Source organism: Palaemon carinicauda, chromosome 26 (assembly GCF_036898095.1).
Source record: "Palaemon carinicauda isolate YSFRI2023 chromosome 26, ASM3689809v2, whole genome shotgun sequence".
Taxonomy (NCBI): domain Eukaryota; kingdom Metazoa; phylum Arthropoda; class Malacostraca; order Decapoda; family Palaemonidae; genus Palaemon; species Palaemon carinicauda.
In genome coordinates this window covers 90759934-90784527 of record NC_090750.1, presented here as the reverse complement: position 1 = coordinate 90784527, position 24594 = coordinate 90759934, and the positions used below count along the sequence as shown (strand labels likewise).

At 43.0% G+C, this 24594-nt stretch overlaps 1 protein-coding gene across 3 annotated transcripts in view; it reads right to left on the bottom strand.

Moving 5' to 3' along the window:
* Window positions 1-24594, bottom strand: part of LOC137619687 (sin3 histone deacetylase corepressor complex component SDS3) — a 49094-nt gene that overhangs the window by 24140 nt on the left and 360 nt on the right. For 2 of the 3 annotated variants that reach the window (XM_068349963.1, XM_068349965.1), the window contains exons 2-5: window positions 23159-23222; window positions 14681-14794; window positions 11946-12147; window positions 7933-8104 (exon numbers count right to left, since the gene is read on the bottom strand). In XM_068349963.1, the coding sequence (XP_068206064.1) occupies window positions 7933-8104; window positions 11946-12147; window positions 14681-14794; window positions 23159-23222 (552 nt within the window). The remainder of the gene's footprint in view (window positions 1-7932; window positions 8105-11945; window positions 12148-14680; window positions 14795-23158; window positions 23223-24594) is intronic. The other variant, XM_068349964.1, reaches the window with a different exon arrangement.

The window sequence follows — 24594 nt, the reverse complement described above, 5'->3', positions numbered from 1 at the left end:
TACCATGTTGGAGAGGCTAGGTATTTCAAACGATCTAGGCCAAGGACGTGAAGGAAGCTTGTTCTTTGCTAGGAATCCAAGCTGAAAAGAACATGTTGCAGATTCGGTTGTGAAACCAATGTTCTTGCTGAAGGCATGAACCTCACTGACTCTCTTAGCTGTTGCAAGGCAGACGAGAAAAAGAGTCTTGAGGGTAAGGTCCTTGAAGGAAGCTGACTGGAGAGGTTCGAACCTAGATGACATAAGGAACCTTAAGACTACGTCTAGATTCCAGCCTGGAGTGGAAAGACGACGTTCTTTAGACGTCTCAAAAGACTTAAGAATGTCTTGAAGGTCCTTGTTGGAAGACAGGTCCAAACCTCTGTGGCGGAGAACTGAAGCCAACATACTCCTATATCCTTTAATCGTAGGTGCTGAAAGGGATCTCTCATTCCTAAGATGTAGAAGGAAGTCAGCTATTTGGGTCACAGAGGTATTGGTAGAGGATATTGAATTGGCTCTACACCAGCTGCGGAAGACCTCCCACTTAGACTGGTAGACTCTACGAGTGGAAACCCTTCTTGCTCTGGCAATCGCACTGGCTGCCTCCTTCGAAAAGCCTCTAGCTCTAGCGAATCTTTCGACAGTCTGAAGGCAGTCAGCCGAAGAGCGTGGAGGTTTGGGTGCAACCTGTCTACGTGAGGTTGACGTAGAAGGTCCACTCTTAGAGGCAGGGTCCTGGGGAAGTCGACTAGCCATTGAAGTACCTCTGTGAACCATTCTCTTGCAGGCCAAAGGGGAGCAACCAGCGTCAGCCGTGTCCCTTCGTGCGAGACGAATTTCTGCAGAACTTTGTTTATTATCTTGAACGGTGGGAATGCGTACAGGTCGAGATGGGACCAGTTCAGTAGAAAAGCATCCACATGAACTGCTGCAGGGTCTGGAACAGGGGAACAGTACAGCGGAAGTCTCTTGGTTATGGAGGTGGCAAACAGATCTATGGTAGGTTGACCCCACAAGGTCCAAAGTCTGTTGCACACACTCTTGTGGAGGGTCCATTCCGTGGGAATGACCTGATTCCTTCTGCTTAGGCGATCTGCTGAGACGTTCATATCGCCCTGAATGAACCTCGTGACCAGAGTGAGGTTTAGACCTCTTGACCAAATGAGGAGGTCCCTTGCGATCTCGTATAGGCTCCTCGAATGGGTCCCTCCTTGCTTGGAGATGTAAGCCAAGGCTGTGGTATTGTCTGAGTTCACCTCCACCACTTTGCCTAGCAGGAGGGACTTGAAGTTCAACAGGGCTAGATGAACTGCTAGCAGCTCCTTGCAGTTGATGTGGAGTAATCCTTGTTCCTCGTTCCACGTTCCCGAGCATTCCCGTCCGTCCAAGGTTGCACCCCAGCCCGAGTCCGATGCATCTGAGAAGAGATGAAGATTGGGGGTCTGAATGGCCAACGATAGACCCTCCCTGAGAAGGAGGTTGTGCTTCCACCACAGGAGAGTGGTCTTCATCTCTTGGTTGATAGGGATAGAGACTGCTTCGAGAGTCGAACCCTTGTCCCAATGAGCTGCAAGATGGAATTGAAGAGGGCGGAGGTGGAGTCTCCCTAGCTCGACAAACAGGGCCAGTGATGAGAGGGTCCCTGTGAGACTCATCCACTGTCTCACTGAGCAACTGCTCCTCTTCAGCATGCTCATGATGCACTCTAGGGCCTGGCTTATCCTGGGGGCCGATGGAAAAGCCCGAAAATCCTGACTCCAAATCTCCATTCCCAGGTACACAATGGATTGGGAGGGAATGAGTTGAGACTTCTCTATGTTGACTAATAGACCTAGGTCTCTGATTAAGTCTAAAGTCCAATTGAGATTCTCCAGACAACGACGACTCGTGGAGGCTCTCAACAGCCAGTCGTCTAAGTAGAGGGAGGCTCTGATGTTCGACAAGTGTAGGAATTTTGCTATATTCCTCATCAGATGAGTAAAGACCATAGGAGCTGTGCTTAGGCCAAAACACAGGGCTTGGAATTGGTAGACAACCTTTCCAAAAACGAATCTCAGGAAAGGTTGGGAGTCTGGATGAATAGGAACGTGAAAGTATGCATCTTTCAAGTCCAACGAGACCATCCAGTCCTCCTGTCTGACCGCTGCTAAGACCGACTTCGTCGTCTCCATCGTGAACGTCTGCTTGGTGACATACTCGTTGAGAGCGCTGACGTCCAGCACCGGTCTCCAACCTCCTGTCTTCTTGGCCACAAGAAAGAGACGGTTGTAGAAGCCCGGGGATTGATGGTCCCGGACTATAACCACTGCCTTCTTCTGCACAAGAAGCGACACCTCCTGGTGCAATGCTAGCCTCTTGTCCTCTTCTTTGTAGTTGGGAGAGAGGTTGATGGGCGATGTGGTCAGAGGTGGTTTGAGGCAGAATGGAATCCTGTAACCGTTCCTCAGCCAACTGACAGACTGGGCGTCTGCACCCCTCTTCTCCCAGGCTCGCCAGAAGATCTTGAGTCTGGCTCCTACTGCTGTCTGGAGATGCGGAGAGTCAGTTTTTTCCTTTAGATGTCCTGGATCCTTTCCTAGACTTGCTCCTGTGAGAGTCTGGACGGGAGCTTCCTCGGCTGGGGGCTCTACCACGAAAGGGCGGTATGAACCTCGTAGCAGGGGTATCAGCCACTGGGGAGCGATAAGTCTTGGGGACTGAGGTAGCAACCTTAGACTTACGAGCCGATGAGGCTACAAGATCGTGTGTATCCTTTTGTATCAGGGCAGCAGACAAGTCCTTAACCAGCTCTTCGGGGAAGAGGAACTTCGAGAGCGGAGCAAAAAGGAGTTGTGACCGTTGGCAAGGTGTAATGCTGGCGGAAAGGAAGGTACACAGTTGTTCCCTTTTCTTCAAAACCCCTGATACAAACATCGACGCAAGCTCACCCGATCCATCCCTAATGGCCTTATCCATGCAGGACATTAATAGCATGGCAGAATCTTTGTCCGCAGGAGAGGTCTTCTTGCTGAGGGCCCCCAGGCACCAGTCTAGAAAGTTGAACATTTCAAATGCTCTAAACATTCCTTTCAGAAAGTGATCCAGGTCTGAGAAGGTCCAACAAACCTTAGAGCGCCTCATTGCAGTTCTCCGAGGCGAGTCTACCAGACTTGAGAAGTCAGCCTGGGCAGAGGCAGGTACTCCCAAGCCTGGTGCTTCTCCTGTGGCATACCAAACGCTCGCTTTCGAAGTGAGCTTCGTTGGAGGGAACATGAAAGAAGTCTTGCCAAGGTGTTGCTTAGACTGCAGCCACTCCCCTAAGATCCTTAATGCCCTCTTAGAGGACCTAGCTAGGACTAGCTTAGTATAGGTGGACTTAGCTTGTTGTACGCCCAGCGAAAACTCAGATGGCGGAGAGCGGGGAATAGCAGAGACAAAGTGGTCTGGGTAAACCTCCCTAAGTAGAGCCAAGACCTTACGAAAATCAATAGACTGTGGAGAAAGCTTGGATTCATCCACGTCTGATGAGGGATCCCGGTGTGCCTCCTCATCATCAGACGCCTCATCACCAGAGTGAAGCGAAGGTATCGGACAAGAATGCTGAACAGCAGAGTCAGAACGAGTAGGAACAATAGTAGTGGTTTCCTCTACAAGTAACTGTTGAGGGAGAACCTGAGGCTCAGACTGCAAAGGCTGAATAGCAGACGAAGCAGAAGGAAGGCGCATGGGTGGAGGAGGCTGACTCCTAGCATGAGCGGTTGAACCCAAGGATTGCGCTTGCTGAGCGGTTGGTGGAAGCGGAGTAGCAAGTTCCTGTTCCAGTGGTGAGAGCGGAGCGTGATGAGGTTGAGGCTGCGCAGAACAAGGTAAATGTCTCGCAAGCTGAGGCTCCTGAGGCGCAAGGCCAAGGTGTATTGGAGCTTGCCTTGTGGATGGTTGAGCTCGCTGCAGCGAGAGCTGAGGAAACTGACTCATGGACGGGAGAGGTTGTTGTACCTCAGCCAAGAGTTGCACCACTGGTGGAGCAGCAAAGGGAGGCGGAGGAAGAGATGTATAATCCTCCTGATCCCACAGCAAAGGTTGCCTTAAAGAAGGCGGAGGCTGAACACCAGTGGGAACAGCAAACTCAGACCGTGGCTCAACATCGTACGCCTGGCAGGTGGTACTGCGATCAGGCGGAGCAAGCGCAGGCGGAGCGAGCGCAGGCGGAGCGAGCGCAGGCGGAGGGAGTGTAGGCGGAGGCGGAGGAGCAACACTCTCAGCCCGACACTCACGCATCAAGTCCGAAAGCTGTGCTTGCATGGACTGTAGTAGAGTCCACTTAGGGTCGACAGTCGAGCTCTGTTGTGGCAGAACCTTACTCCTCTTGGGCGGAGTGCAGTCGACAGATGACTGCGGCGAGTCAGAGCTGAGCCAATGACTGCAACCTGGCTGAGCACTCGCGGACTGGACTCTGCGTTTAAGCGGTCTCGAGACCTGAGACCAACGTTTCTTCCCTGACAGATGATCAGCGGACGAGAAAAAGACGGGCTCAATCGTCTGCGGGTGGGAGTGACGGTCTTTGGAAGACACGCCCGCAACCACCGAGGAAACTTCTGTGCGCCTAACAAGGCCTGCCGAACCCTTATGCCCTTCGACATTGCTTCTCCCCTGGGCATGGGAGCTTGCAAGAGGTCCCGGACTGGGAGGACGACTGGCTCGCACAGAAGAATCCTCACGCACCACACTGGCACTGACACTAGCACTTGGCACTGCACTGACACTAGCACTCGTCACAGCACTGGCACTAACTCCACCCACTGCACTCTTGACCTTAAGTTCCTTAACTTCGGCCATCAGAGACTTATGGTCACTTACCACTGACTCTACTTTATCGCCTAAGGCCTGAATAGCACGCAAAACAACAGACATATCAGGCGGAGGGCAAACAGTAGGTTCGGGGGTAGCCACTACAGGGGTAGGAAAAGGTAGGGGATCATGAGGTGAGGAAAACATTGAAGAGTGAGAAGAACTCCTCCTAACTCTACCTCTCTCTAACTTAGATGAATATTTTAAAAGACGGACAAATTCCAGTTCCGAAAGTCCGGCGCATTCCTCACATCGATTTTCTAACTGACAGGGCCTGTCCCTACAGTCAGAACAAGCGGTGTGAGGATCTACCGAGGCCTTCGGAATACGCCTATTGCAAGACCTACATCGTCTATGGGAGGGGGCTTGCGAAATGTCAGACATCTTGAATCCAAAGAGTTAGCCAAAGGGGTTTCCAAAATCAAGCAAAAGATCGTTAACCGTTAATCAGGACTATATAAAAGCTATCTAGCTAATATAAGAAGGTTTCCAGTAATGCGACAGCCGAAATCTGAGAGAATACTTCACCAATTAGCCGTGAACAAACTCGAAGATCATAAGCGTATCCCAGAACGTCTTGCCGGAAGCACGACAGAGGAATAATTGAGGAGGTGTCAACAAGAAGTACTTGAGTACCTGGCCACAGGTGGCGCTGGTAAGTACACCCCCTTCTAGTATTGTGATAGCTGGCGTATCCCTCCATAGAATTCTGTCGGGCAACGGAGTTGACAGCTACATGATTATCGGGTAAGTTTAATATTGAAAACTTGAAAATAACAAAAGGAAGAGAAACAAGATAGAATAGTGTGCCAAGTGTACCCTCAAGCAAGAGATCTCTAACCCAAGACAGTGGAAGACCATAGAAGAGTTATTGGAGGCATTCATTCAGCCTCAGCTGCATTTATTACTCCCCTTCATGCATTTTATCTGTTCTCTTTGGTCTCTTCCTACATGACTCTCCAACCTCTTAATCTGATTTCACATCCTACCATTCACATTAAAATAAATTGAGCCCTAAAAGTCTTGAATTATTAATGGTTTTACTAGTTATCACATAGGTGTTAATAACAGCTTTCCCTTTATGTGGTTGGACATGAAAGGAAATAGAATTTCTATTCAACTACTATATCGCGCCTCTTGCTACAACGGAACATACTGGTCACATATTCTTATAAGCAAACTATCATTATCTCCTTCTACACCTATTGACACAAAGGGCCTCGGTTAGATTTTGCTAGTCGTCTCTATCTTGAGCTTTTAAATCAATACTTCCCCATTCATCATCTCCTACTACACGCTTCATAGTCCTCAGCCATGTAGGCCAGGGTCTTACTACTGAAACATTCCTAGATTTGTACCAATCATAATAAACATGCCATTGTTTTTCTACAGATTATAAGTATGATGTCTTTTTTATCCTGATATTAACAATCTATAAGACCTAGAAAATCCCTTTGCCCTAATCTCTTCAATAAATTATGTAACCAAATTTGCTGAACCTGAATCGTTCCTTAAGACTCATTCAAAAATTATATGTAACCAAATTTGCTGAGCCTGAATCATTCCTAAAGACAAATTCAAAATTATATGTAACCAAATTTGTTGAACCTGAATCGTTCCTTAAGACTCATTCAAAATTATGTGTAACCAAATTTGCTGAACCTGAATCATTCTTAACGACACTTTCAAAATTATATGTAACCAAATTTGTTGAACCTGAATCGTTACTCAAGACTCATTCAAAATTATGTGTAACCAAATTTGCTGAACCTGAATCGTTACTCAAGACTCATTTAAAATTGTGTAACCAAATTTGCTGAACATGAATTGTTCCTTAAGACTCATCAAATATTATTCAATCATCCAAATACAACAGAACTATGATGCCAGGGAACCTCAACCACTAGGAATCTCTGAACAGCTCCCAAACTGAAGAGCTTCACTGATTCCAGATGAATAGGAAATGTGACAGCAAGTGTATCAAGTCTATTGAAAACATCCAATAGCCTTCCTCACTACCCGCAAGACTGTCGAAGGAGTTTCCATGGACAACATGGTGATGGATTTCCCAAATTTAACGAAAGTGTGAAAGTATAACATCGAATCCTATTGGCACTATAACCAAGCCATCTGCTAGAGCTAAACTTTGAAGGCTAAGCCACCCTTAAGAGTTGCTCCTCTTTGATAGTTAAATACAACCAAAGACAACTAGGTTTATACAATCTAAATGAACTAAACAGCTATAAGCGTGTAAACTAAAAAATCAAAGGCTGTGAAAGGAGAGAAAGTTAAAAGAGTTAAATGATTACTGTACACATTAGGGAGAGTGACAGCTACTCAAACGATACATAAATGGACTAATATCATGATGAGAACGTGCTGTATAATCCTTGTGGAGGAGTCAACATTCATCACACACTTACAGAAGGTCCTCAACTTACAAACTTAATTGGTTCCAAGAAGTTGTTTGTAAGTTGAATTTTGTTAGATTTTGGCCCAGGGTAGGCCTATCCTGGAATCCCAAGCCTATGATTTCCAGCTACAAAAGTTAACCCTTTTACCCCCAATGGGCTTACTGGTACGTTTCACAAAACACATCCCTTTACCCCCATGGACGTACTGGTACGTCCTTGCAAAATACTGTTATTTACATTTTTTCTTGCATATTTTTGATAACTTTGAGAAACTTCAGACATTTTCCAAAAGAATGAGACCAACCTGACCTCTCTATGACAAGAATTAAGGCTGTTAGAGCAATTTAAAAAATATATATTGAAAAATGTGCTTGAAAAAAATAAAATGCCTAGGGGTTAAGGGTTGGAAAGTTCCAAATAGCCTGGAGGTAAAAGGGTTAACAAATAGTGGAGTTTCATATGAAATAGGTATCAGGTTATTACAAATGTTTTCCTACTGTATTAGATATGATATTGTTTTATTACAGTATTTCTTTATATTATCTTTGTTATTTTCATTTGGATTTGTGCTTTTATCCCTGAATGTTTGTAAGTTAGGGGTCTTCTGTACACAGGTATTCGAAAGTTTTAAGATCAGGCAAAAAATAAAAAATAAACAGTCACTGTATAAGTTTACCAAGGGCCTTATTAGTACTAGAAAACAGCTTACTTTTCTTCATACTCATCAATTTGCTTTTGTTAATCAGTTTTAAATCTTCATCCATTTCCCTTTCGTCTAGCAGTAACTGTAAAGTAGTTGCCACTGGTTTTCTGCGTTTCTCGACAATAGGGGCTGGCTCGTTGCCTCTTCTGCGGAGCTTGCGAGTCGATACGGGTTTGTACTGTTGGAAAAATAAGGGCAATGGTAATTCACATGTAGGTTATTATAAAGCATAAAGACGTCAAGACATTATTACCTCCGCCAACGAAGTTGGAAGGTTATGTTTTACCCACGGTTTGTGTGTTTGTTTGTGAACAGCTTACTTGTCACAATTTTAATCTTGAGTAATAAAAATTGCAGGGATTACAGTAACTGTTAAACCTGGAAATGATTAAATTTTGGAAGGTCAAGATCATGGGCAAGCAAAAGATCAAGATATAAGCTGACGTGGTGGAGGTCTGTGCTCTAATGAGTGCCTCTCTTGTACTGAACTGTAATGAAGTTGGAAGGAGGTTATGTTTTACCCCCTGTTTGTGTGTGTGTGTTTGTTTGTGAACAGCTTCCTTGTCACAATTTTAATCATGAGTAATGAAACTTGCAGGGATTAACTTGTAAACGCAGGGAAGTCTTATGCAGGGAAATTTCACCTTTCCCTGCGCAACTTTGAATGACTATTCGTGGTAAATCCAAAATTTGTAATTAAATCTCAGTCACTAATAGAGGCATACACGTTATAAAATAATAAGAAAATTAAAATGAAGTTTTCGTCAGAAACAATAATTATGGGGACACCTTTTATATGTTAGTAACAAAGAAAAACAAAAGAACCATCGAGCCATCTCCCGCCATATCCCTGTTCAAGCGCTTGAGAAAGCGACAGGTTGTTCTTTAGCACAGTGTAACCATCGAGAGCAGACGTGTTTGAGAGAATTAACATCGACGACTTTAAGATGGAATTATAATATAAGGTAAGCATCACAGTGTTCTGAGAGTTAGAGACAAAAAAAGGGTTGTCAGGGTTGCTGTTTAAATAACAAGGGCTAGTAGGGTTGTTAATATAATGAAATATAGACACATGAAATAAGTGAGGGGTAGGTTTGTCCTAACGGTCGCGTACCCTCGGCAGGGACATAACCCGGGGGCCCATTTAGGGGAGAGAGCTGGACGGTCTTTGCGGTGGACACAGACAAAATTGTAAGTAAGAGATGTTATCAAGAGGTCTTTACAATTTAAGGAGGAAAATAGAGCTCGTAAGGGATTAAGCTAGATAAAATATGCCGCAGATCGAATAACTATTTAGTGAAATTCTCTCATGACTTAATGATGTCTATTAATGCTTAGTGCTTATTTCTTAAAGAGTTGATATAGCAGAACCAAGGGATTCACCCACCTAGTATTACGAATTTTGTAATCAAGTTATTATACCAGAGGTCTTTATTGGAAATATCAATAAAAATGTGTAACATGCAAGAAATAGAATACAAAGGAATCACAATTAATGAAATTATAGCAATAGAGGTTTCCAATAATGTTGTTTGAAATGTGTAGAGAATAGGGTTTTCTTTAAATATGTTTTTTTTTTTTATTAATTGGAGAATTGTCACCATATGAATTTCTCATTGTATGTAATTTTTCCAGTGACCTCAACAAATAAAGAAACTTAAAATGTCGACGAGTACTAAATAACCCACAAAGACCCCCCTCGCCCTACAAACTGTTATGTAAAAACCTGGAAATAATTAAATTTTGGAAGGTCAAGGTCATGGGCAAGCAAAGGGTCAAGAAATGAGCTGAAGTGGTGGAGGTCTGCGCTCTATTGAGTGCCCCTCTAGTATTGAACTGTAATGACTACATATACTTTAAAAGTAAAGAAAATAGAGCAAAGTTATTTGTGAATTCTTTAAGATACTGTAGTGGATACACCCATTACCCCAAACCTGTATATAAGACAATTTTTATATCAAATGCATAAAAATAATGACACTATTGCACTGTCATAATAATTATAGTAGTAATATTTTTCGGTGGGAACTGTGTAGTCCCAAGGACTTTCCTGTACAACTAAAACAAAGAATCCAGTATTACACATTACACCAGAGGCACATAGTCTTCCCTGCCCCTCACAGCACCAAAATGGTACTGTATATTCTTCAAGCAGATACACCACCCACCACCATAAGCTACTCACAGGAAAGATAGCAGCAATCCCTTGACGTTTGTTTACCACCAGAAGCTACCTTTTTCATGTTATCACAAGAGATAGGTTCGAGAATTCAGCTGTGGAACTATGTGCCGGATCTGACGCAACTTCCAACTTAAATACTGTACAGTAGATTAGGCACTGTTTTGTTTTTTAGCTCAAAGAGTGATTTTAATCCATGCATTCCTCTGACTTTATTTACTAACAAAGCGGTGGTTCATGTGTCCGGAGCCATTAGACAGACAAGGTTCCCGTTTCTCAACCCCTTTTGCCTTTTTCCTTTGGGAATGATCAAGTTTATTCTAAATTTATGGTAATCCTATTCCAACACAGTTTCATGGTATATGTGTTAGCTTGAAATTCTATTCAAACTATACACATTTCATAGTATAGGCCTGAGTGTCAGGGTTACTACTGCCATAACTTGGCCAAGATTTTTATATAACTAAAAATGATTTTTAAAAGTTTTCCTCCTTCCTTCAAATACATCTCTCTGCTTTCCTCAGCTTTTAATGAATTCTGCGAGAGTGACTATTTCTTTGGTATACAGTATCTTGTTATGTTCAATTCCCTATTTTAGCCTAACAGGAAAGGGCTACGGGACCATAACACTACATACCAAAAAAAGCTTTTTCCATTTATTGAAACTCTTTTTTATTATACTCCCCGCCTCTCTTTTCTCTTGAGGTCACCTGCCAATAAATAAGGTATAATTGTATCCTTAATGAAAATACAGTACTATTATTAATATTACTTGCTAAGCTACAACCCTAGTTAGAAAAGCAGGATGCTATAAGCCCAGGGGCTCCAACAGGGAAAATAGCCCAGTGAGGAAAGGAAAAAAGGAAATTTAAATATTTTAATAAAAGTAACAACATTAAATTAAATATCTCCTATATAAACTATAAAAACTTTAACAAAATAAGAGGAAGAGAAATAAGATAGAATAGTGTGCCCAAGTGTACCCTCAAGCTAGAGAACGTAACAATAACGAAGAAAAAGATTAAATTCCCAGCCTGGCTTTTCACTTCTAGAGCAAATTTTATCTACTTTTCTAACGTGTCAACAATGCGTATTTATAAACAGTGGAGGATAAATATTGACATAAAAAAACATCTTCTGACAATTTCAGTTAAAATTATTTCAAGATGTAATATATTTACAATAAGTAAAAACTACAGCTAAAGTGAATAAAAAGTAGAAAGATACATACATACATACATATACCAAGGCACTTCCCCCAATTTTGGAGGGTAGCCGACATCAACAAATGAAACAAAACAAAAAAGGGGACCTCTACTCTCTACGTTCCTCCAGCCTAACAAGGGACTCAACCGAGTTCAGCTGGTACTGCTAGGGTGCCACAGCCCACCCTCCCACATTATCCACCACAGATGAAGCTTCATAATGCTGAATCCCCTACTGCTGCTACCTCCGCGGTCATCTAAGTTATTATTATTATTAAAAGAAGGAGTTTTACCAGCCCAATGAGTCAAGCTTGACTCTTACAACGGCATCGGAGGAAGCAGCAGGGCCTACCGGAACTGCGTCACAATCGCTCGCCATTCATTCCTATTTCTAGCACGCTCTCTTGCCTCTCTCACATCTATCCTCCTATCACCCAGAGCTTTCTTCACACCATCCATCCACCCAAACCTTGGCCTTCCTCTTGTACTTCTCCCATCAACTCTTGCATTCATCACCTTAGCAGACAGTGATACTCAGTGATAATGACACAATGTACACCATTACTGGTAAAGCTGTAACTGAGAATTAAGGGACCTTGAGTATGTTTTAAACAAAGTTTCTTATAAACACAAACCTCCATTGAATCTCCAGTTAATTCGAGCGTGTATCTCTCCTGCTCTATTATTTTCTTTTTGTCCTCTAACTCTATCAACAGGTTTTCTTTCAGTTCTTTCTTCTTCTCTTCAAAATCTCTGCAAGCCAGCTTTTTTTCTGCTTGATAGTCCCTCTCCACACATTCTATCTCCACGTCACGCCATAAGTCGTTTAGTCTTAACCTGCAAGGAAAAGACAAAGGGTTTAAGTAAATAAATATAAAAAGAAAAGCCATGAAGAATTTACCTTGATACACTTAGATGTTATAAGATTTAAACAAAATAATTAGACTGATATAACTATAATTCTCAATCATAATCTATTAAGTATTTTTGCTAGAAAGCCAGGTCACATTTTGATATTCTCTTGAGAACCATTCGTAAGAATTGTTCTAAATAAAATCAACATTACAGCAAAGAAAAAGCTAAAGATGATGGACATACGTGAGACGAAACTAATAGGTAAATAAAAAACAAAGATATATATAGAAAGTCATCCCATCCAACGTGTCACCTCCAGCAGGCAAGGAATACTTCTTCCAAGAATTAGAAGATGTATTGGTTAGCTCCACTCAAACCCATGGTAGTTCTTCCTCTCAGGATCCATCTTAAGGATGGTGCTATGCATTTTGACATCCACACTTCAAGAGCAAGGGCAAGGAAGAACTTGACTACATGGTAGCAAAGGAAATAATGCCTACTGGTGATGGACCCTCCAGTTTGGTGTTAACACCTCATCATCACCATGAATGGCAGAGATGTATGCATCACAGTTTACCTCTAATAAATGAACAACTAACTTTTCCAACCTTCACTCAAACCTTTTACTGCTATTCGTAGTGTGGATCTAAAGTTTTGATATTTTAAAACAGCCAATACCCTCTGTGGGTACAGGCCACTAGAACTCTGAAGAGAACCAACATCCAACCACTGTAGAAAAATGATGGACTTCACATCCACCGGTGATGCATTCTTCCTCAGGCGACATGGTCGTCAAAGAAACAAGTATTGTTTTAATGTCATTGAATACTTACTTCCTTATGATGAAAACCTTGCATCTTTACCATATTAACAAGAGGCTCACCAGATTCAAAGGGACAGGACAATGTTTGAGTTTATCAACAAAAATTAGCTTGTGGTTGCTGCATCCACCTTGTATTTCTATAGATACACTCTCTAAGCAGAAGGCCTTTCAACTGATTGAGAAATTAAGCACCCTCGGGGATTTCCCAGGCCCTGTCCATCTGACTGATCTCGGATCATTCATAGGCTGAACAAATTAGCGGGTATAGTTCACCAATGATGTTTTTGGTGCAGTACTTCCCCTAGGCCCCAAGAGAACCAAAATAGACCAATCTCTACACATATATAAAATCATTGAACTTATCACTCAATGAAACTTTAACACCACTTAAATTGCAAAAACGGTGAAATTCTCAAACGAGAAAAGTATTAATAAACAACTTCAATGATAATGATGAAAATAATTACAAATATTGTCACACTACATAACTTTAGAATATCCCATGCCAAGAACTATGGTTCCCTGAACACAACAAGCACCATTGATTAACTACACATTCTTTAAGTAAAAAAGCATCACCTTTATGCTGCATTATTGACTTCTTCCAAGGATAAGTTGTTATTATCATTATCACTAGGTAAGCAGTAACTCTAATCGGATAAACAAAGTGCTACTACCCCAAGGGCCGATACAAGGAAACAGCAGCTCAGTGTGAAAAGGGAATATTGAAATAAAGAATAAACTTTAAATTAATTAAAAAAAAAAAAAAAACAGAAAATGTATTATGATCATCAACAACATTAAACCGATGTCATATAGACTCTTGAGATGATTGATTGGTTTAAAGTTTTCTGGCATCCTGGACTATGAGATGAGACATGTTCAAGCTGTTCAACAGAGAAGCAATTGCAACAAGTTAGAACTTCTGAAGTTCACTCCCAAATCTGCTCACAACTGGAACAGAATTTCTTGAATACTGTGTAGTATTGAGCTTTATTATGGAAAGGGCAAGACTGTTCGAATTAACAGCACACTAGTACTACATATGGGATGGTACAGTCTGGGACAATCTTAATGCAAAGGATGGCCATTCCTGTTCCTAGCTTTAGGAAGAGGAGGTTTGGGTGCTGATCATAAGTGTACATGGTCAGTCACTAGAACATTGCACTGTTCCTGGCCTTTGCCATTGATAAGCGACCTTTAAATGACCAAACGACATCTCACTTTTGAGAAATTTTAAACCGTAGGTAAAAGCTATCATCTTCGGGAAAGTTTCTAGAGAAACTCAGGCCTAGTGAGCCTCAAGCCATGGTTTGATGGCCGAAACGAGACAAAAAAGACAGAGAAGGATACCCCAAAAGTGTTTACCAAAGTTTTATGGAAGGGAGGTCTTCTTTCGAATAATAACATCTCCCCTACCCACCAGCCCCAACACTTGGGGCATCAGCACCTCTCTGCTCAAGTAAGAAGATAAATTTCCATTCATTCTATCTAATCAATTTTTTTTATTTTTTTTGTATATGTAAAATTCCTAATGAAACTATTAATGCATATCTATAAAACATGTAATTTCTAGTTCTTATAAAGCAATTTAGTTTACATTATTACATATTCCCGCACTCAATGTGCCTTCTGGAACAAATGAACAGGTATCGAGGCACGACCGTACACTAAATTACAAAAATACATTACCTTTCTTTATATGTTGCATCTATTTTTTTCATTTTCTTATTATACTCAGGATGGCTGTTATCACGAAGTTGTTGCAACTGCTTCTTCAACTGTGCAAGTTTATCTTGATACATTCTGTAAAGAAAAAGTAATACAGTAAATATGTAACCTGTTACATGTTGTATACAGTAATTTATCTACAAATATAACATAGAGTACTACTATCTATAGTTTCTGAAAGTTATCAAGGTTACTCTTTTTTAGCAAAACAACCTAAATCATTTAGCTTATCTTTTCTTATCAATTTGTTTCACTACTACCGTGTTAAACATAAACAGAGATCATCATATACTGTACAGTACTGTACTCTATATACCTATAGTGTACAGTATTTGTACTCAAGTACTGTACTTTATTTACCTATAGTGTACAGTATTTTTACTCAAATGCCTTTAGCATCCCAGTCTGAAGAAGGAAGTTCCACAATACAGTACTTACCCCCATCTGGATCCTCCGATACATCTCAGTCTATTACCTGATTTAACCTGCACTGGTTTTAAAAAGCTGCTCTTCTTGTTTCCCAGGTGTTAACTTTGCTGAGAATTGCTAAACCAAGTACAATTACCAAATCTTTTTCTATCTTATCTAATTAATCAAACATATAAGATGTTTTTCTCTTTACTACACCTGTACTTGGCAGGTATTATCCAGTGAAAGTTATAATACAGAGTAGTCTTTAGTTTCCCTGTTTTGTATGGTGTAGCTAGCTATGAGTAATTAGCCATTTTTGAATTTTGATACAATATTTGATTTCTTTCAGTTTTAAATTTCAGTTTCTTGGTCATAACTTTAATATTTTTCATCTTTCCTAATATTCTTGGTAAAGCTTTTCATATGGGTTGAGTTTAAACTCTAATTAGCTTACAAACTGTTGCCTAGTTAGCATTAGTTGTTGGTTTTCCTCCATACTAAACTCTCTTTCCCTGTTTTGTTTCTTTACTTTGCTTAAGATTTTGTTGAATTTCAGGTAACCTTTGGTGAGTGGATCTGTATTTACCTTTTATTATTCATACTTGGTGCTTTTCATTCCCTTCTAGCTAGTAATAGACCTTCATTATTTATAATAAGTGTATAAATGATTACTTGAAATACTTTTAATAATTCAGTAGCATTGGCAGGGGCATCAGAAATTAGAGATGAATACTAGAGTCCATCAAGGTTCACCACCGAGCCCTCGACTATTTATCGTAAAAATGATAGCAGCTACAAACAGTGCAGGGACCTTCTTTATATAGGTGGCCTAGTTTTAATAGCAAAATATGAAGAAAAGGAAGAGGATATATTTATATATTTAAAAAGGTTGAAATGTGGAATGGAGGGAGGATTTAAAATAAACATGTAAAGCCAAGCTAACGGAAACTGGAAAGGAAGCAAAAGAATAAGTACAATCATTAAAATCACCACAAGTGGGGCTAAACTCTCGAGTCATCTAAAGCATGATGTCTTCCTATCTGGAGATTTAGTATTAAGCAAGAGATCGAACTGAACGCAGTCTGGAAAATATCGGCAAACAAGAGACAGAACCTGGAATATAGGTCAGGGACAGATTTGAAAAGACAGACAACACATCCTTTTCTCTAAGAGCATTTTTGCCGTTGCAAATGACAGCGTTAACGAAAGAAAAATAAAAAAGAACAGCACTTATACCAAACAAAAATAAGAAAAGATCCAGCAGTCGGAAGAGCAGCATGACACTATGTCAGTACTTATTGTGGAAAAGGACAAATAAGTCTATTCTGACAGGATAGTGGGGGGGGCTTCCCCCTAGTGCCACCGGTCATCAACCAACCACCTTGTTAATGATTCAATGGCTGTTCCAGCATAGCAGAAGATACACCATTATTCCTATTTTGGATGAAAGGTTTGCATACACGTAGCAACAAAAAATGATATTTTAATTATAAAATAAATTTTTGAATATACTTACCCGGTGAATATATAATAGCTGCAACTCTGTTGCTCGACAGACACATACAGTAAAAACTCGCCAGCGATCGCTATACAGGTTGCGGGTGTGCCCACCAGCGCCAACTGTCGGCCAGATACCACTCTCGATGTAAACAAAGACTCAATTTCTTCTCATCCCACTGCGTCTCTATTGGGGAGGAAGGGAGGGTCATTTAATTTATATATTCACCGGGTAAGTATATTCAAAAATTTATTTTATAATTAAAATATCATTTTTAAATATTTAACTTAGCCGGTGAATATATAATAGCTGATTCACACCCAAGGAGGTGGGTAGAGACCAGTTAAATATGTTTACATCGTATAAGCTAAGAGTTTTTATTTCATTTTGACAGTTATCAATATAACAAAACCAAAATAAATAGGTACCTGGTAAGGAAGTCGACTTAGATGATTACTCTGCCTTGTAAGTACGTCTTCCTTACGGAGCCCAGCGATCCTCTTAGGATGCTGACAGACCCCCAGGAGCTGAAGTATCAAGGGCTGCAACCCATACAACAGGACCTCATCAAACCCCTAATCTGGGCGCTCTCAAGAAATGACTTTGACCACCCGCAAAATCAACCAGGATGCGAAAGGCTTCTTAGCCTTCCGGACAACCCATAAAAACAACATTAAAACATTTCAAGAGACAGATTAAAAGGATATGGAATTAGGGAATTGTAGTGGTTGAGCCCTCACCCACTACTGCACTCGCTGCTACGAATGGTCCCAGTGTGTAGCAGTTCTCGTAAAGAGACTGGACATCTTTCAAGTAAAATGACGCGAACACTGACTTGCTTCTCCAATAGGTTGCGTCCATGATACTTTGCAGAGATCTATTTTGCTTAAAGGCCACGGAAGTTGCTACAGCTCTAACCTCGTGCGTCTTAACCTTAAGCAAAGATCGGTCTTCCTCACTTAAGTGTGAATGAGCTTCTCGTATTAACAATCTGATAAAGTATGACAAAGCATTCTTTGACATGGGCAAGGATGGTTTCTTAACCGAACACCATAAAGCTTCAGATTGGCCTCGTAAAGGTTTAGTACGAGCTAAGTAGAACTTAAGAGCTCTAACAGGGCATAAGACTCTTTCTAGTTCATTGCCTACGATCTCCGATAAGCTGGGAATATCGAAAGATTTAGGCCAAGGATGAGAAGGTAGCTCATTTTTGGCTAGAAAACCAAGTTGCAGAGAACAAGTAGCTTTTTCTGACGAAAATCCGATGTTCTTGCTGAAGGCATGAAGCTCACTGACTCTTTTAGCCGAGGCCAAGCATACCAGGAAAAGAGTCTTAAGAGTGAGACCTTTCAGGGAGGCTGACTGTAAAGGCTCAAACCTGTCTGACATGAGGAATCTTAGGACCACGTCTAAATTCCACCCAGGAGTAGCCAAACGACGCTCCTTAGTGGTCTCGAAAGACTTAAGGAGGTCTTGTAGATCTTTATTGTTGGAAAGATCTAAGCCTCTATGCCGGAAGACCGAGGCCAACATGCTTCTGTAGCCCTTGATAGTGGGAGCTGAAAGGGATCGTCCTTTTCTCAGGTATAAGAGAAAATCAGCTATTTGGGCTACAGAGGTACTGGTCGAGGATACGGAAACTGACTTGCACCAGTCTCGGAAGACTTCCCACTTCGATTGGTAGACGCTCTCCTTGCTCTAGCAATCGCACTGGCTGCCTCCTTCGAAAAGCCTCTAGCTCTCGAGAGTCTTTCGATAGTCTAAAGGCAGTCAGACGAAGAGCGTGGAGGCTTTGGTGTACCTTCTTTACGTGTGGCTGACGTAGAAGGTCTACTCTTAGAGGAAGACTTCTGGGAACGTCTACTAACCATCGAAGTACCTCGGTGAACCATTCTCTCGCGGGCCAGAGGGGAGCAACTAACGTCAACCTTGTCCCTTCGTGAGAGGCGAATTTCTGCAGTACCTTGTTGACAATCTTGAATGGTGGGAATGCGTAAAGATCCAGATGTGACCAATCTAGGAGGAAGGCATCTACATGTATTGCTGCTGGGTCCGGGACTGGAGAGCAATAGATTGGAAGCCTCTTGGTCAGCGAGGTTGCAAAGAGATCTATGGTGGGTTGACCCCAAGTCGCCCAAAGTCTCTTGCACACATCCTTGTGGAGGGTCCATTCGGTTGGAATTACTTGACCTTTCCGACTGAGACAATCTGCTAGGACGTTCAAGTCGCCCTGGATGAACCTCGTTACTAGGGAGATGCCTCGATCTTTTGACCAGATAAGCAGGTCCCTTGCGATCTCGTACAGAGTCAATGAGTGGGTACCTCCCTGTTTGGAAATGTACGCCAAGGCCGTGGTGTTGTCCGAGTTTACTTCCACCACTTTGCCTCGAAGGAGATACTCGAAGCTTATCAAGGCCAGATGAACCGCCAAAAGCTCCTTGCTGTTGATATGCATGCTCCTCTGACTCGAGTTCCACAGACCTGAGCATTCCCGACCGTCCAGCGTCGCGCCCCAGCCCAAGTCCGATGCGTCCGAGAAGAGAACGTGGTTGGGTATCTGAACTACCAGGGGAAGACCCTCTCGTAGGCTGATATTGTCCTTCCACCAAGTCAGACAAGACTTTATCTTTTCGGAAATCGGGATCGAGACCGCCTCTAGCGTCTTGTCCTTTTTCCAGTGAAAAGCCAGATGGAATTGAAGAGGACGGAGGTGTAGCCTTCCTAGTGAGACAAATTGCTCCAGGGATGACAGCGTCCCTACCAGACTCATCCACAGCCTGACTGAGCTGCGTTCTTTCTTCAGCATCTTCTGGATGGAGAGCAGGGCTTGATCTATTCTGGGGGCCGACGGAAAAGCCCGAAAAGCTTGACTGTGAATCTCCATCCCTAAATACAGAATAGTTTGGGATGGGACCAGCTGCGACTTTTCCAAATTGACTAGGAGTCCCAATTCCTTGGTCAGATCTAGAGTCCAATTGAGATCCTTCAGACAGCGACGACTGGAAGAGGCTCTGAGAAGCCAGTCGTCCAAATAAAGGGAGGCTTGGATGTCCGATAAGTGGAGGAATTTCGCCACATTCCTCATAAGCCTCGTAAACACGAGAGGAGCTGTGCTTAGGCCAAAGCACAGGGCCCGAAACTGGTACACCACATCTTCGAAGACGAATCTCAGAAAGGGTTGGGAGTCTGAGTGAATGGGGATGTGGAAGTAGGCGTCCCTTAGGTCTAGAGAGACCATCCAGTCTTCCTTTCTGACCGCTGCTAAGACTGACTTTGTGGTCTCCATGGTAAATTTCGTCTTTGTGACAAAGACATTCAGAGCACTGACGTCTAGCACCGGTCTCCAACCTCCTGTCTTCTTTGATACTAGGAAGAGACGGTTGTAAAACCCCGGTGATTGAAGGTCCGAGACTTTGACAACCGCTCCCTTCTCTAGCAAAAGAGACACTTCCAGTTTCAGGGCTTGTCTCTTTTCTTCCTCTCTGTACCTGGGAGAGAGATCGATGGGGGACGTCGCTAGAGGGGGTTTGCGTACAAAAGGGATTTTGTACCCCTCTCTGAGCAACCTCACAGATTGTTGATCTGCGCTTCTCTTCTCCCAGGCTTGCCAGAAGTTCTTGAGTCTGGCTCCTACTGCTGTCTGAAGTTGCGGGCAGTCAGACTCTGCCCTTAGAGGACTTGGATCCTTTCCTCTTCCCTCGCTTCCCTTCGGCACGAGCACCTCCCCTGCTGGAGGCTCTGCCACGAAAGGGCGGGATAAACCGAGACGCTGGAGTGTCTATCCTAGGTCTAGCAGACAATGTAGGCAAAGGGGGAGCTTTGCGAGCCGAGGACGCAACTAGATCGTGGGTGTCCTTCTGCACTAAAGACAAGGCAATTTCCTTAACCAAGACTTCAGGAAACAGGCACTTGGACAAGGGCGCAAAGAGTAGCTCAGATCTTTGGCATGGCGTCACTCCAGCAGACAGGAAAGAACATAGAGACTCTCGTTTCTTCAGGACTCCGGACGTGAATGAAGTGGCAAGTTCGTTGGACCCATCACGGACGGCCTTGTCCATGCAGGACATAATGAGTAAGGAAACATCCTTATCAGCAGAAGAGATTTTCCTACTCAGGGCTCCTAAACACCAGTCTAGGAAGTTAAAGACTTCGAACGCCCTAAATATACCTTTAAGAAGGTGGTCCAGGTCCGATGGTGACCAACAAATCTTCGAGCGTCTCATGGCAAGGCGGCGGGGAGAGTCTACAAGACTTGAGAAGTCGCCCTGGGCAGAGGCAGGAACTCCCAAGCCGAGAACTTCTCCCGTGGCATACCAGACGCTCGATCTAGACGAGAGTTTAGATGGGGGGAAGGCAAATGCTGTCTTCCCTAAACTCTTCTTGGTCTCTAACCAATCGCCCAACAGCCGCAAAGCTCTCTTGGATGAGCGAGAGAGAACGAGTTTAGTAAAGGCAGGCACGGTAGCAGGAACGCCTAAGACAAACTCCGACGGCGGCGAACGAGGAGCCACAGAAACAAAGTGGTCAGGGAACAACTCCTTAAACACAGCCATGACTTTTCTAAAGTCCAAGGATGGTTGAACTGCTTTAGGCTCATCCAGTTCTGAAGGTTGATCCTCAGGATGTGGTTCAGCAACGTCCTCATCTGACAGTTCCTCATCCGATAACTGATGAGAAAACGGCAAAGGAGTGGGCAACGTTTGACTCGCCGAGTCCGGTCGCACTGGTGCATACGTGACGGAGCCGGACGCAGCGTCATGGAACTGTTGAACAGTCTGGAAACTGTCAACAACCACAGGTGCGCGAGGACGCACAGCGTCCACCCAAGACTGTTTAGACCGTCTGGGTTGTGCAGTCAACACCATACCGGGTTGCGGAGGTTGACGCACCGCGTCAAAACAAGTCACCTCTGATGGTTGATGAACGTCCTGAACGTCACCAACCACATCCGTGCGTTGCCTAACGTCAACGTGCGGCTGGAAATCCACACTGGGTCGCATCGGTGGAGGTACAACCCCAACTGGTTGACGCGAGAAAGCTACCTCAACGTCAACAGGACGCACAACAGACCGCTTGGATGGTTGCTGGCCAGTAGGTACAGCGGCAACCTTCTCCGCATTGTAGTCCCCCATCAAGGACGCAAGCTTGGACTGCATGTCTTGCAGTAACACCCATTTAGGGTCTACGGAAGCAGGTGCGGTAACAGACGGGGTGAGCGACTGAGACGGCACAACTTTGCCTCTCTTAGGCGGCGAGCAGTCATCAGATGACGGCAACGGGTCCGAACTGTCCCAGTGGCTACATCCGGGACGTTGGACTTGTCCTGAAGGGACCGACTGACGTTTTAAAGGTCTGGAGACCTTGGTCCAAGGTTTCTTACGAGAAACACCTTCGGACGACGAGGTAAAAATGGGCTCTCTCGTCTTACGTTGGTAGGGGCGATCTTGGAGAGATACGCCTGATACCATAGAGGGAACGTCTGTTCGCTGATCAAGGCCTCTCGAACCCATGAGTCGTACGACATTGCTTCTCCCCTGGGCTTGGGAGCTTGCAAGAGGTCCCGGACTAGGAGGACGACAGGCACGAACAGACGAACCCTCGAGCGCAACACTGTTCACAACACTTTGCGTAACACTAGGCACTTTGACACTATCCTTCGTGGCACTTTGGCACTTGAGTTCCTTAACGTCCGCCATGAGTTGATTTCGGTCACTTGCTAAAGACTCAACTCTCTCCCCCAAGGCATGAATAGCACGCATCATGTCTGCCATCGACGGTTCCTGAGTGCTAGGAGGGGGGTTAGGAACAACCACTACAGGGGAAGGATTAGGTTCAGGGGCATGTGGAGAGGAAAAATCTACCGACCTAGAAGAACTTCTCCTTACCCTATCTCTCTCTAGTCTGCGTGTATATTTCTCAAATTCGAGAAAAACGAATTCCGAAAGGCCCACGCATTCCTCACACCGATCTTCCAATTGACAGGTTTTACCCCGACAATTGGAACAAACAGTGTGAGGGTCGAGAGAAGCCTTTGGAAGACGCCTATGACAATCCCTAGTATTACATTTTCTGAACTTGGGAACTTGTGAAGGGTCAGCCATTTTGAATTAGTCAAGGGAAAATTCCAAAAAAACGATCTAAGTCATCAACAATTAATCCGATCCAAAAAAGAGTTCAAGGATTTATTTAAAGAAAAACACCTGTACTGCGAAAGCTCAAACCAAATTAAAGTACTTCACCAAATATGATGGGAAAAACTCCAGGTTCAACAGCGAGTAAAGTACGTCTTGTCGACACGTCGACAGAGAAGAAATTGAGTCTTTGTTTACATCGAGAGTGGTATCTGGCCGACAGTTGGTGCTGGTGGGCACACCCGCAACCTGTATAGCGATCGCTGGCGAGTTTTTACTGTATGTGTCTGTCGAGCAACAGAGTTGCAGCTATTATATATTCACCGGCTAAGTTAAATATTTAAAAAATATTTTTCTTTCATTGCTATAAAAATTTACACTAGTATATATTAAACTTACTGCTCTTTAATTCCAGTGTATTCTTCCTTTCCATGTGGTTCACCTTCACTGCCAAGATCACTCTCTGGAAAAAATACATATATTAAAAACAAAACAAAATAGACCTAATTAAAATGCTTTTAACTTAGCTATAAAAATATTCCAACTTGAAACACCAATACATCTTTCTTCAATACTTGCCAGTTTGATTTCAATTATGGAAAGAAAACACTGATTGAAAAAAAAGTTTCTGAAAAATCAAATAGAATATAAACCACTACCTTCTTAGAACTTTTTACTTCAGTATTTTGAAGGGTATACATCCTTTAATTCATGTAAGGAAATTCCAGTCAGGTTTGAAGTTAACTAAACTTTCTAACCCATCCCTAATTTGTTGGGTAAAGTTCCCAATCGTCACCAGTCTTGGATTGTTCAAGGTATAGCAAAAATCACTTGTACCAGGTCGAACTTCATCGCTCTCGGAGTATAATGTTACCATCTTCTCGTCTAGATGGCTAAGAACGCGCATCTCCATCCCACGCTTGATGCTCACAAACTCGTTTGAATTTTTAAAATATTGAATTCTAATAGATAAAAAAAAAAGGGGCCTCCGGCAATTTCCCAGGTCAAGCAAGGTCTGACCGAGTCATTTCAAATTAACGTGCCTGTCTATTAGCTCAGTGTTCTGCCGTTAAACCACCGCTGAATTGATTAAAACGTCATCTATAGTGAATGCTAGGAACAATGGGAGCAAGAGTGCACGTCAGAGTACAGAGCTCGTTCGACTTGTAAATTTCCCGACAATTTTGATGTTTCAAAATAGTTCAATACCTATCTGGCAAGTACTTACCCAGGGTATTTAGAGTACAGTATTCTGAGCAGTTTTTATTCTATATAAGAAATATGTCTGAAAAATTAAGTTTGAGAAGAGAAGCCAATCAGGAAGTAAATACTAGGATGCAACTTGTCTTAGAGTAAAGTATAGATACAGTGGTGTAAGGGGGCCACAGGGGGGGTTACAGCTACCCCTGGAAGGTGAGAATACAGGTTTTAGGTTAGGTTAGGAACCCTAGGTTAGGTCGTGCCATTATATTGGTTTCTCTTGAGCCTTTGTATATCAGCGGCCAGTTCCTATTGCGTGCATTTTTAAAAATTGACACCAGCTAACTTAAACTTCCCCCTAACCTAAATTACAAACCCTGTTCTTACCTACTTATCTAAACCGCGGGGAGCTAACGCCCCTGCGACCCCACTTACACTGCTGTATTCTTAGTCAGCCGTTATCATGCATACATGTGGCCGCTATCATACATAAGGGTGCATGTACGTAGCGGCCACCTGTATGTATTATTATGTCTAACTTAGACTACGGCAGTGAAAGGGGGTTCGCACCCCCGTTAGGTAAGTAGGTGAGGACACGGCTTACAGTTAAGGTTAGGGGGGAAAGTTTAGGTTAG